This window comes from Seriola lalandi, unplaced genomic scaffold (assembly GCF_002814215.2).
Source record: "Seriola lalandi dorsalis isolate HSWRI2012SDOR001 ecotype SW California unplaced genomic scaffold, Sedor1 jcf7180002054284, whole genome shotgun sequence".
Taxonomy (NCBI): Eukaryota; Metazoa; Chordata; class Actinopteri; order Carangiformes; family Carangidae; genus Seriola; species Seriola lalandi.
This window is the reverse complement of record NW_019524837.1, coordinates 36,733-51,225: the sequence shown is the minus strand read 5'-3', so window position 1 is coordinate 51,225 and position 14,493 is coordinate 36,733. Positions and strand designations below refer to the sequence as shown.

The window sequence follows — 14,493 nt, the reverse complement described above, 5'->3', positions numbered from 1 at the left end:
AGCATAGCATAAACATTGTGTATTAATATTAATATAAACACAGTTTCATTAGTTTTAATGATGATGTGATTCAGAATGCATCCCTATACTCATATTAAATATTTAAACTTCCACAGTAAATACAATTAAAAAAACTTCCATGAACCTGGCTGTGACTTCCATCTGTTTGTACAATGGTTAATTCTCAGCACCTCAGACAAAGAACAGTATGATCGTTCCTGTCTCAAGTGCTTCAGAGTTGTCTAAAACACACATTTGATATTCCATCCACACTTCCCCATGCAGCCCCAGTTTCAATTTTCTCTCTCAGGTCCCATTTACAGTGTCCCACAAGGTGCCTCCAGCAGGGCAGTTTCTCTCCGTGGGGTCACTCTCTCTTGGACTGGCCTTCATGAAAACAACTGTCAGTATGTTAATCTGAAACACTCAGAGCCATTGTGGACTCACTCAGTTACTTCTCTTATCATTCACATTTCTGCACTATTCCACAACAACAACAATGTCCACTCCTAGAGGATATTGAGAAGAGGCTTTTGCATTGAATATGAAATGTTTTGCTTAAAATTTCTCTTCCATAATTTCATGCAGATGTTATTAGGGCATATTTTTGTATCGTATTTCCCCACCATAATACGAAAAGAATACTGCAAGCTAGAAGGTCTGTGTACATGCAGTGAGAAGGTCATAGATGCCCCTATTTACAGTTATATCTATCACACTGAATCCTTATAGATGTACTGAAACTCCCACTGGGTAATTGCTCGACAGACTTCACAGATTCCTCTCATGAGGTGAATACAAGGTCTGTCAATACGGTCTCATTTCCTTTGTTTGCAGCTCTAGCTGGAGACAACACTCACAGGTCTGAAGACAAACACCACAGCATTTATATTTGTCGTGTAGGCCACTGTGTCGGCCAGGGCGTTGCATCTGTATTGCTTTTAGGATATTTGACTTTTCCCTTTAACTTGGAGGTCTTTGTAGAAACTGTTGATATGTTTCCAAGGACTCCTGGAGTAAGACAGACGCAAGGTTTTTTTAAAGCTGTTTCCATTGGCCTGTGTTTACCTGACACTTGGATTGACAGCAGAGTGATTGGAAATATCCACCATTCACTGCCGTGAGCTCCTGAGTGCACGGAAAGTGCTTTTGTAGTCTGGCTGTAATGGGCCAAGTTTGAATTGAAGGTTGAGAGAAATAGCCTCACTGCGGTCGCGCGCTGTGAGGAACTGACACACCACAAATAATACTCAGAAGTGGGGTCCTGATAGCATCACAGGCACAGAGCAGGTACAATAGCATGCAGGTTCTCATTTCAATGCACTTTCACAATGTTGTAATGTGCACAATCAGACGGAGGGGAAGAAATCCAGTCGAATGCAAACTCAGATTGTGTCTTGATAGTGTGTTTTTGTTCAAGCAATCATGGCAAAAGACATCTTAAAACTCAATTGCTGATGACTTTCTAATTCACAAGTAAGACCACGGTTAGTTTTCAAAAACACATGTAAGCGAGGATAAATGGCATCATGGCACAGTAAATCTGTTTTTATAAACTTAAAAATGGGGCATACGTTGATCTAATCCACTGGATTGATATCGGCCAAATAAATTAATTTCTTTGTTTACTATAAAATATAGTCTGCTTGGAAATTAGATTACCTTGTGTTATGTTTCACCTTAAATCACATCCCCAAAAAGTAATAACCAGGTGCTATAGCATGCTGTTTCTAAATACTTAAATTCCTCATATGCATTTCAGGATCATATGCAATTGTGCTTTACTGATCAATATTGCAATACCTTTAAGCATATAACTTATAAATTGCAATATGTGGTGTAAATGGTAACAGCCTATGAGGAGATGGATGCAGGTTCATGGTGTATATGTCAAAGGAGCTATTTGTAAGTTTTGCTATTGCTACATAGCCAACATTAGCATAACAGCTGTTTACTTACCAGTCTAGAAGAAACGTTGCAAGTTCAGCATCAAACTTTATTCCTGTACAAGCCAAGACCTGTCTCCGGCAGTGGAAAAATATGTCAAAGTGATCTCTTGTTTTGCTTCTATTTCTATCTCGTTTTTTCTTCTACTGAAGCTCTTGGCAAGCGACCATTATCACCACCACCACCATCTGCTCCCAGCAAGAAACCACGTTTAATGGCACAGAAAACCTACATATAGCACTTTTAAAGGTGTGGGACCCTTTAAATAGTATTTCTTGGCAAAGGTCTTTATGTGACATCTGACAGGACATTTAGTGGACTTGTGATTACTGTTGGTCACAGTGCTCCTGGGTTACATGCTGTGGATGAATCCCATGTATTTATTTGGCAGTTAATGTGACTGCAGCTCTGTGTCAAGATGGCCTTTACTTGTTATTTTTGCACAATACAAAGGCTACAAGCAGCTTTCTCACTACACAGGTCTGATTCACTGGTAACGACAACCCCCATTATTATCAACGCCAATACTGTAAAACTGAAAATGCATAATAAACAGGAAGAGTCCAACAAAGGATGACTGACATGTCGACTGACAAGTAATAACACGGTGTGCAAAGCGAATAACCAATCACATTGATGAAGAACGGCGGGATTTCCTGTATGTGACGCAAACACTCCCAGTCAACAGTGCAGGCCCCACCCTTTGTGTAACCCACCGCCCGTCAATCAAAATACAAAGAAATCTGACAGTTATCACCTTATTGCTACGCGTATACAATAACTATAATTTGCTGATCATGTCCGGTGGCTTGTGACTATCAGGACTCCGTTTCACGACAAGTCACGCAATGACTGGTATGTAACATCTGTCTTACTCTTCACTCTCAGAGGCTAACAAGCTACCTTAGGCATTCTATGGCTACATTAGCTCGCTAGCAGGCTAACAGGGATGCCTGTCGGTGATAACGCTAATCACCGCCGGCTAAGTTAGCAGTAGCAGCTAACTAGGTTAGCTTGTCTAGGACACATCAGTAAAATCTGCACTCCTTAAACTAATTATCGCTACGTCGCTGTTTTCTCTATGTGGTTGTGACTGTATTGTTAGCTACTGTATTGACGTTATAGCAACGTTACAGATGTTATATGAGTATCTGGTTTGTTTAGCTAACGTTAGCTTCGGCTGCTCCCACTATGTAAGCTATATGCTTTTCACTACACAGCCCCAGAACAACCAATGAAACCAGGGGATATGGCTGCCTTGGACGTGGACAGCAGTCAAAGCGGCTTTCTGCAGCAGGAGGGAGGCAGGGGCAGCCAGGTAAGGTTTCACCCTAAGGATTATGACTCTTTTTATACGTAGCTGCTGTGTTTTCAGTAACTGAGTGGCGCTTACTGAAGTTCACACATTTCAAACTTGCAGGGGGTATTGTACCCTGACTTGAACCTCACAGGCAACACTTCCTTTCAGGCTGCTTTCAAATCCTGCCTCATTTGCTGGGTTTGATATGAGATATTGTAAAACTCCTACCAGCCCTAAATATTACCAGACTGTTATCCTGGGTGCTGCCTGAGGGGCTCAACACAGGACAAGAAAGTCCTTTAACCTCCAAACTTCAGACTTTGCTATTTAGCAATGAGTCACTTTCTATATGTGGCCCAGACTAATGGCCACCCACTTTCTTCCTTTTAAATTCGCCCGCTGTGGGTAGGACACTCAGCCATCACCCCTCGACCTGCTAGCAACCACCTGCACTAAGGTTGGGTCACCGTCGTCAGAGGTGGACAGAGGTGCTGCCGCTGATGTGGTAAGTCGGCACCTCTGCTAGATCCGACACAGCTACAGCAGAAGTGAAGCCTTCAATCACAGTTGAACAAAATTGGTGGTGGGAGTGTATCTAAGCTTGCACTTGCTTTCGTGGTATTGCAGCCACTGCATTTTGGCATCAACACAGGAGGATAACTAATCTACTTCTGGAATGTTTTTACCATTTTCAGTATTGGAACAGACTCAGTAAGGGCACCCATACCCTTTTGGTCATGTGACAAGTCCTTAAAGTACTACATGTGCTAGGGCTAAACCTACTGGCCCCTGCATATGACAGATTGAATTCAGATACATTTATCAGTGGAAAAGTAAAGTAGCTAGACCTTCCATATTTGTATTTTACCCTGCTGGTAACTCCTTGTAATGCTTCAAGCTTATTCTGTTACATGCACTGATAACAGCAACATCAACCATGAACCACAAATGCATCAGGGAAAATTAAGTTGATGTAGATCAAGAGTTAATTTGACTGTTTCTGTTATTTTAGATAGAGCTCAATTGAAGTTTTTGCTGAAGATAATCTTCAGTAGTGATACGTTTTAATAACAATCAAAATTGCATATATAACAGCACATACAGCATTTTTTGTTATTTAAGTTTGTTTTATTCGTGAAGAGTAATTTTGCAGTATGTGAGATGGGAGAAAAACATACATTGTTTAATATTTTCTGCTGGCAAACTTTGGTTTTCATTTTTTAATCAGAGAAAATTGCCCTGTTGTGTTTTGGTTTCATTTCCAATTGGTTCTGTTTAATGGATGTACTGAGTGCATAGTATTGCTCAATATTTAATCAAAATCTAATTCAACCAAAATGCTGCTGAAAATCTACCTCTCTCTGACAAAAAACAAGAAGCAAGGAGAACCACTTTAAGGTGATCACTTTAAAGCAGCTGCCGTGGAGGTGAGTTTGTATTTATAGTAAATGAACACTTAATTGCAGCTGTGGTAGAATGGCAGTGAAGAGTATATAATAAACTCAGAGTTTTTTATCTGGCTATCGATACAAACCCTTGTGTGTTTACCCAGATGCTCTGGTTAATTTTCACTGATAAGAATGCTGTCATTCAAAATCTGGCATGGAACAAACAAATGCACTGAAAATGCCTGAAAAGCTGCTTTTGACAACCAGAGAAGATAAATAAAACCTTTATGCGCACTTAGGTGTAGCATAAGCTCCTGCAGGCCATAAAATTTCCCTTGTGTGTCTGTATAGCACTGATGATGCACTGCAGAATGACAGGCCACTGACACTGTCCAATTACTGAGCTGTTACTGTCAGACATCAGTTGTGGCTTAAGGTTTACAACTCTTTATGATTCATAATAAATCGGTGTCAACCTTAAGCATGCTAGAACTAAAAGACTGAAAGAACATAGTCATAGATTCACAGGAAACCAAAATCTACATTTGTTGCCCTCTCAGCATCTACTGACCCAAAGAATTTTGCTCCCAACATTTCTGATGCTGACAGTGTGAGCTGCTAGCACCTTTTATTCCATCAAAATATCGGGCCAGATGCAAACTCAACTTTTCTTTAAATTTAAAAAGCAGACTTTAACTAGACCTCTGAGCAACTGCTATGCATTCATCTTATTTCATTAACAACAGGTGCTTGATCATTTTTTTAATGTCAATCATTTTCTTTCTCAGACATCTGATCCATCTACTCATCTTACTGGGACTGATAAATGGGAGGTTTTAACACCCACAACAGCAGCAAAGGATGAATCTGGAATGATACAGATCCAAAGTCAAGGAATATTAACATCAAATGGACAATACATTCTTCCTCTCCAGAGCTTACAAAGTCAGCCAATCTTTGTGACGTCGGGAACAGCCGCCTCCAATGCCAATACAGTGCCTAACATTCAGTACCAAGTAATCCCTCAGATTCAGACAGCAGATGGACAGCTGAGCTTCTCCACGTCCGGCGTGGAAGGAGCGACTCTGACTCAAGATGCCACGGGGCATATTCAGATCATGCCTGATGGTAGCCAGAGTCTCAGTGTCACATCAACTGCAAACATCCTTAATAACAACCAGAACCTCATATCACAGACTGGTAATGTCCAGCAGATCCAGGGGGTTTCTATTGGCAGCTCCACCTTCAACAACCAGGGTCAGGTTGTTACTAATGTGCCTGTGGGTCTGCCTGGGAACATTACTTTTGTTCCTATTAACAGTGTGGACTTGGACTCCCTGGGGCTGTCTGGAGCTCAGACTATAGCAACAGGGGTCACTGCTGATGGCCAGCTAATTATGGCAAATCAGCCTGTGGATGGCTCAGAGAGTCATGTGAAGACAGATGATCACCTCTCACAAACAATACCAGTCAATGACTCAAATGCAAATCCTGAGATTTTCGTGCCGACGTCTTCCTCTCAGCTGCACGTTCCATCAAATGAATCAGGTCTGCTGACACAAGATTCATCATTGTCGTCAGTGGCTACAGAACAACCTGACTCAAGTTCTGGTCTCCAAGAAGGCTTCATCCATCAAAATCAGGAGCAGAGCATCCAGGTGTCCTCAGCCACGCCCATCATCCAGCTACAGCAGGTGCCTGTTCAGACCACCAATGGTCAGGTGATGCACTCAGTGGCGACAGGCGCGCAGAGCCTGCAAAACGTGCAGCTGATCAACCCGGGAACCTTCATCATCCAAGCCCAGACAGTCACACCCTCGGGTCAGATACAGTGGCAGACCTTTCAGGTGCAGGGAGTGCAGAACCTGCAGAACCTCCAGCTGCCCACCACACCACCCCAGCAGATAACCCTGGCTCCAGTCCAAACCCTGTCACTTGGTTCCAATCCGGTCAGCATCAGCACAGGGCAGATCCCCAACCTGCAGACAGTGACAGTCAACTCAGTGGCCCAACAGGAAGGAGACACAGACACCCCTGGAGGTAGAGTAGCTCTTTTTTATTATCAGAATATACACAGGAGACAGCCTGAAACTCATACAGGTGTTTTCACTCACAGCGTCTCCTCTCAAAGATGTGTGGGTGTGCACATCTTTAACATGAGCATAGGTCTACTTAATGTTTATTTTCTTACATTTCATTAAAAAACCCTGCCACTTCTGTCTTTAATGTCTTAAAAAGTGTTTTCCCTACTTAATTATTGTCATTATTGCTCTAATACAATGAAAGTGAATGGAAATGTGTTTGTGCTGCTCAAAGCGCACAATCCATAGTGACATCTGAGTACTGATGGTCTGATCAAATGAAATTTTTTTTTTGTCTTTTTAAAATCATCATTACTACATGTAAGAATTTAAGTTATAGTCATTGTAAATTAATTTAACTCTTTTTCAGTTTATCAATTAATAGACCTTTTTCACAGAAGACATTTTAACATGTCACAGTAGGAAAATCTCAATTGTAAATAATAAAATAAATGATGCCTGAATTCCATTTATCTGCTTCAGTTTCAGGGTCCTGGTATCGTTCATGCTGGCTCACAGTCACACTGTCATGGCTTAATGAGACACTTGAACAGAGCGGAGCCGTTCTTAATGTTTTAATGTTATTAATTACACCTGTGCTTTTCCTACTATGACAAGTCAATATGTCTGCTGTGAAAACGGTCCATAGTTTAGTCTATAAAGTAATGACAAATGCAGATCAACAGTTGCTTAATTTGCCTGTCCAGCAGTAAAAAAAGAAAAAAACACAAAGTTTCTGAATTTACAGTTTCATGCAAAGGAGAAGAAGAACAAAGCCACATTTGAAAAGCTGTTAAAAGCAAAGACTTGGTTTTTTCTTTAGTTGATAATTTGCCTAAGCACTTAGACTTTTCATGTAGTTTGTGTGTATATCTTAAAAGTTTGAGTAATTACACCTATCAAAACATTATAATGAAGTTTTTGATTGTAGCAAAGTCCATTCATAAATTTCTGCCACTCACATGGCCTGAAAAGTCCACAGGGTACATTTAATTAATTATCAAAATTGTCACTGATACATTTTATGTCAATCAACTAATTATTTTATCACTGTGCGTAATATGGAGTCTTACTTGTGAAATTTGCTGCCAGGCTGTCTATCACACACAATTATGAAACACCTCTCACTGTTCAGGCTTTTTGGTATGTAATTACCAGAGTTTGTGTTGCTATTAACGTACACATTAATTTCAGACATTCAGATAAAGGAAGAGCCAGACTCTGGAGACTGGCAGCTGAGCACCGACTCCACCTTGAACACAAGCGATCTGTCCCACCTTCGCGTCAGGCTGGTGGATGAGGAGGATCAGTTGGGCCAGGAGGGCAAGAGGCTGCGCAGAGTAGCATGTACTTGCCCCAACTGTAAAGAGTCAGGAGGGAGGTGAGTAAGCATGACTGATTGTTTTCTCCTAAAATCTCCACATGTAACAAGCTCTGACCTTTGCACAGGAAATAAAACATATTGGGACCCTAACTGTCAGTGCATGTGTTTCTCAGAGGATCCAGCATGGGGAAAAAAAAGCAGCACATCTGCCACATCGCGGGCTGTGGGAAAGTATATGGAAAGACATCGCACCTGCGAGCACACCTGCGCTGGCATTCAGGGGAGCGACCTTTTGTTTGCAGCTGGATGTTCTGTGGGAAGAGGTTCACACGCAGCGATGAGCTGCAGAGACACAGGAGAACACACACAGGTGCCCTTTTTTTGCTCCCTCAATGTTTGCACATCAGGAAAACATCAGTAAAATCAGTTAAATGTGTTAATTTGTGCCCTGCAAAGTGTGAGTCATGTAAGAAATAACAGCGTTTGCCCCCACCTCCCCACCCCCTCTGGATTTCCATGTAAAATGTCAGGTTACGATTGAAGACCGTTGTGAAAAACATCTAGAATTCACAGACTTAGTGGTAATTTTCCAGTTAAAACAGCTTGTTCTGCACCGTCATTTTCAAGATTTGTTAACATGAGATTGTATAACAAAAACATTTCAAGAGATGCTAGTAGTGAGCTGTACCTTTCACTTTTATTTTTATCCCATGGCTCTCTGTTGAGTCTGGGCACAGCCCTTTATCAGCTCGCCTGATCTGTTTTGAATTTTATAGAATATCCCTTTGTAATTACAATCTTTAGCCATGAGGTCAAACACGCAGCAAATTTATTTATTGTTGTTTTTGGAACATGTTGGCATTCGACAACTAATGCAGTGATTTAACTTTGGCTGTAGGTCATACAGAATTCAGCAACACCACACAAACAGTCATAAAAATTTATTTTTTAGAGTTCAGTGACAGTTCTGCCTTTTTATTATTTTATGTAACATTCATTTTCTCTCATTTTATTCTTGAAACAAGCACATTGAACTTTTGCGCCACTGTCTTAAACTTATCTCCCTACCTGTGAAGCATATCCTCCAGATAGATGACATGTTTTTGACCCTCCCCATATGTATTCAGCATCAAACTATCTTTCAAACTATATTTTCTCTCTGGCAGGAGAGAAGAAGTTTGTTTGCCCCGAATGTTCCAAGCGCTTCATGCGGAGCGACCACCTGGCGAAGCACATTAAAACTCATCAGAACAAAAAAGGTGTGAACTCTGGCAGCTCAGTGGTGGCCTCGATGGAATCCGCAGGGTCCTCAGACAGTATCATCACCACGGCAGGCGGGACCACCCTCATCCTCACCAACATCCAGCAGGGCTCCAGCACCGCCCAGGACATCCTGGCCAATGCAGAGATCCCTCTCCAGCTCGTCACCACAGTAGCGGCCAGTGAAGTCATGGAGTAATTTACACTCACACATGAACTTCTGCAAACTCTCTCATACTGTATACTCCTACCTGCATTTTTATTCAAGTTTTGAAGAAAAACTAAAATTATAAATATATATATATACATATATATATATATATTTTAACACAGAAATAGTCAGTCCATGTCCATACTCAGTTTTTACTGAAGAAAAACTAGTGTTGGAGACTAAAAGAAGATAAAGGTGGAAAAAGACATTGCAGTAAACACACAAGGAAATGCCTTATTTTGTACAATATTGTGTAGTTGCAAGTGTAGGATGCCATTTTGTTTTAAATCTACTTTAATTTGTTAATAATGTGTTTTTCATGAAAAATTATTGGTAAGTTGAGCGATTCTCTCCTCGTCTTTTGTTGATGGTATACTCTGATGATGTCCTTGGTCAGCAAGGTTTGTTCCATATTTACTGTCAGCAAAGACTAAATCTCACACCAGAGATCATTTTATCCAGCTGAAGTAACGTTATTGCTTATGTCCAAATTTCTTAATGTTATGTGTATTCCTTTTCTTCCACTGTTCTACTTGCAGTCAGTCAGTCAGTTTGCAAATTAGCAAGACCTGCTTCCTCCGTTTATTTTAAAAAAAGACGTTGCTCACACCGAATACATTTTGCAGGTGAAAATGAAAAACAATCAAAATTTTTTATTGTAATTCCTCTTGAACATATACTGTTGATATGATACACATTATTTGCTTATTAAATATTTTGACTGAACTGCTATTTATATCAGACTTTACATAGAAAATGCATTTGTGATATTAAAAGTCCAAAATTTCATATGGCTCCATTATATGTGATTCACATGTGTTTTTGTTAAACATGTTTTGGAAGACTTCAAAACGAAAACAAAAACAAAACATGTCTTGTAATATGAAGAGAAAAGCCATTTTTTGAAGGTAATTGCCAAATTTGACAACAAACTCAGGGTGACTTGTGACTGTGTGATATGAGTAAGGTAAATCACCCCTGTAGCTTCTTGGACCATGGTGGGGTGTTGTGAAGAAATGTAATTTGATGGACCAAAAGCTGAGGTGAATTAAGCTGTCACCCCGTTACCTATGCTTGTTTAATCTTACTATGTCTTTTTTATGATAAGGACAACCCCTGTTATGGAAACAGCTTTGCAGAATCCTTCACCAGTATTTTGCTCCATCAGTCCTGTCATGCAGTTGAAAAATCTGTCTATTACCAAAAGCGGTACTCTTTTAACAGCACTGTTCTCATCACTTTCATCTTGTTTGTTGTTAATCCTTTTGTATAAAAAATGTTTTGTATTCTTCCCAGGACCCTGCTTTGTATGCATTGTCAGTAAATGTACAATGTTTCTGTCTTTGTGTTGATTCTTTTAATTTTACTGTATGTTGCATTTGCCTGTTCCATGTTAATTTTTGTTTTTGTTTTATTTTGGGTTTTTTTACCCCCCTCCCATCAACTGTTAAATTGTTACATAAATACACATGCAAACTGAACAGAATTTTTCCACCCTTTGCCACATGATCCTCTTCAGGAGATTATGCTTAAGTCTTTAAGTCAAATAACAAGATGCTTTTGAAACACTCAAACATCGTCTTCGTATTATATACTAAACACTGAAGTTTTATCTTCAATTAAATCTTCTGTATAAATATGTCAATATAACACCAATATAAACTTTTCTGTTACACTTCAATTTCCTTTGATTTTTTTGTTAAATTTTAAAATTCTTTTAATATATCTTGGTTGTACTGTTTCTGCTTTCTGAGGGCAACTCGATATTGCAAACTAAAATCACGAAATGTAAGACTAGTTTGAATTTTTCCATGCGCTTGAAATCTTTTGTTTTGTTTCTTTTCGAAGATGTCATGCAGCCAGGAGCTCCATTCTCCCCCCACAGGGCTTACACTCTGGGTTAGTAGTCCAGTAGATGTCACTACAGCCAAGGGAGCAGGACGAGAGGTATGTTTGACCCCTTGACCTTCCCCTCATAGCTGCTGCTAAGATGAAGACAGAAGTCACCGAGGCCAACACGAGGCAGGTGAACCCTCAATTAACCACAAGTTAATGTCACACAGAAATGTCAGAAACATATTCTGCTGCTGGAGAACAAAGTACAGTCTCATGACTTTGAAAAACCCCTACAGAGGCATGAGAGGTAACAGCTCCTTTTCTTATGACCTGGATTCATGTATATGTGAGTGAAATAGAAGGAAAACCTTTTAAATAAGCTGCTCTCATATTTTTTACTCTGTCCACACGGTTTCCTGTCTCCATTACTTGCCTGAAATAGTAATTGTACAATTGTTGAATATTTTGATATATGAAGCTGATATTACCAGACCACAGCAGCACCCACTTAATATATCACTGCCTATACCTCTTATACTAAATGGGACATTTTACTAGTTAGGTACTTTTGCTATTTTTTCCTGTAATACAAGGTTCAAGGCAGCGGCATGAGGCAGTTGAAATGTATTATAGCTTACCTGGTTGTAGTGCCTGTGAACATAATTAAAAGGGTAGTCTATGAAAAGATTTATCTGGTAAATCAGAGTGAAAAGCACATGCTTTTTGACTCTTTGTCAATTTGCTGAAAACGAGTCAGAAAATGTGCTCTATAACGTTAAAAAGGACTCGTCCGTTTTGTCGTTCCTTTCATTTGCATAATTTAATGAATCCAATTCATTGTAATGCAATACCAAGTGCACCAGGAACATAGAATGACAGTTTGAGTTAATGAAATGTGTTAACGGTATCATCATTTACTTGTATGTTAATTAGTCCAATTAATTTCCCCTGCTCGGTAATCTGAATATTGTAATAATCTTTGCTCCCCTGCAGGAATGAAATCTATGATGCACAGACCTCTGGGACAATCTGCATTGAGAATCGTGGTTTTTCCAGTTGTGAAGTTTGGCAGATTTGAAAAATGTGAGTGCCTTGAAGTGCCTTAATTTTTGAGTTGTGAGAATCAGGAATATTTCAGCACCAGGACTTTTTTTTTTTTTTTTTTTTTTTTTTTCTGGATTTATTCCCTGTGCTTGATTTTTTTTTTTTCTTCTTTTTTTTCTTATGACTTGCCTTAAGCCTTTATGATGCAAATCAAACCACAGATGGAAATGTATTGAGAAATGGAGGGCGACTGTCTGGTGTCAGAGCCAGGAGGATAACTTTGTCTTGCTTGACAAAGTACCATTGCCTCGTAACAGGAAGAGGCATGGATCCTCTGGCCATTGCAGATAAAAGCTGCCATCAGTGGGCGATCCTCCCCGGCAGCTCAGCAGGTTAAAGGAGGAAGAGAGAGAGATCGTGCGGCCGCTGAGCATGAATGACACTGTCCACAATGTCATTTCAACTGACCACCTGAATTGGAGGCCAACTTTGTCAACAAACTGTTGTAACTCTTACACGGTTATGTCAACATCATCTTAGAATTAGAGGAATGAGCCGAGCCTTTATCAACCATCTTAATGAATCTGGAGAGGTTGCTTCAGTGTATAGTTGTGAAATTAAAAGAAATGCACGGACAAGTGAAGCTTCGTATGGCTTTGAGTTGCTGAGGAAATCACATCTTTGCGGGCCACACTAAGTGTGAGTTATTTGAACATTATGTGGAACAGTGAGACACAAATGGACTCGAGTTTTATTTTGGAGAGTAAAAGGAAAGCTTTTTTCAATTATGCAGTTGTAGTATTGTGTTTTTTATGATAGACAGGTATCATTTCAAACAGGGCTTACACTAAAAGTTGTTTGTGTGTTTTTATTGTAGCAAATAGCTTTGGTTCTTGTAGCTCAGTTTGAATAGCAGTGTAATTGTACACAGTGCTCAACTTCTCTTCCAATTCATGTGCAAAATGCATAAATACAATAACTTTGCAGAGGGAGAGGAACACTATAATCAAGCAATAACATTTCCGACTGTATGTGTGATAGAATTCAAAATGCTATTGGGATTATGGTTCTTAACCATTGGGAGGTAATGTGAACTGCTGGCAGAAATGACTTATTTCATTATACTGTCCCAAATATACAAAATACTTCAGCGAGAGGGCTGCTTCTTCCCTATCCCTGCCCAATTTTAACTGTTTTCCTCAGTTGTTGAAGGATAGGCCTGCAATTTTGCAAAATGACTATTATTTGCCTTTCTCAAGGAATCAACAACTTCAAAGTACAGTGCAATGAATTGTTGGGTCTCTGCAGCTGCATTCATTTACAATATGTCTTTTTTGGTGAGGCATCTCACACAATTTAGAGCATAAAGCCTTTATTTAATTTCCTTTTGGATATAAACTGCAAGTCTCTTCATAAGTGAAAAGCACTTACCATCCTGCTTAGTATTTTGTTTACAGCAGGGTACTAATGGTGTTTTTCTGTTAAACCATTAGGACATTTGAAAGTACATTTTAAAAAAAAAGTGTCTTGTATTTCTACATTCCTGACACATTCTTGCCCTTGATCAACTGCAGAAGGCAGACAATAGTGCAGATCATTTTCCCCAGGCAAGGAAACACAGCATGGATCAACTCAATAACCTGATATTCCCTGTCTACTGAATGTGGCCAATTTAGCAAAGGTCAGCGCCTTTTTTTTTTTATTCCAGAGACAATTTGGTGACCTCCCTCTGGAGCCACAGCAGGACCAGAGGAGACAAACAGAATCGTCGAGCTAGAAAGTGCTTGTGTTGACATTGTGTTTAGGTCTGGACTTCTCAAGGTGAACAGATACCTGGTGGGGGGCGGGGGGGCTATTATGCAAACCTGATAGGCACGGCCAGCAGTCGCGTGTTTGTGAATTTAGTTTGTCATGTATTTTCACACGTTATTTATGGTGTCAGGGTGGGTGTTTGAAGTTGAAGCTGTTCACTGATTAGAAAAGTATGGTCCATGTGTGTTGGTGTGGCTGTGAATCAGCTGCCATCATCCTTTTATATGCAAAAGTACCGGTCACAGCTTCAAATTAAACACACTTGTTTCAGGGAAATTATGTTCTTACTA

The 14,493-nt window shown here is 39.9% G+C and overlaps 1 protein-coding gene across 3 annotated transcripts; it reads left to right on the top strand.

The window, feature by feature from the left end:
• Positions 1-2,632: 2,632 nt before the first annotated feature.
• Positions 2,633-11,192, top strand: sp3a (sp3a transcription factor). Of its 3 annotated transcripts, none has more exons than XM_023405712.2 (7): positions 2,633-2,802; positions 3,168-3,265; positions 3,666-3,752; positions 5,424-6,675; positions 7,911-8,097; positions 8,214-8,410; positions 9,207-11,192. In XM_023405712.2, the coding sequence occupies exons 1-7, from the start codon at positions 2,796-2,798 to the stop codon at positions 9,497-9,499; spliced, it is 2,121 nt and encodes a 706-aa protein (XP_023261480.1). In that variant the 5' UTR covers positions 2,633-2,795; the 3' UTR covers positions 9,500-11,192. The 3 variants fall into 3 exon arrangements, with proteins under 3 accessions (XP_023261480.1, XP_023261479.1, XP_023261481.1); XM_023405711.2 differs by having other exon boundaries at positions 3,657-3,752; XM_023405713.2 differs by lacking the exon at positions 3,666-3,752.
• The last annotated feature ends 3,301 nt before the right edge of the window (positions 11,193-14,493 follow it).

Coding starts and splice junctions, on each gene's coding strand:
- sp3a (XM_023405711.2), top strand. Junction 6,676..7,910: donor AGACACAGACACCCCTGGAG/GTAGAGTAGCTC, acceptor CATTAATTTCAG/ACATTCAGATAAAGGAAGAG. Junction 8,411..9,206: donor ACACAGGAGAACACACACAG/GTGCCCTTTTTT, acceptor TCTCTCTGGCAG/GAGAGAAGAAGTTTGTTTGC.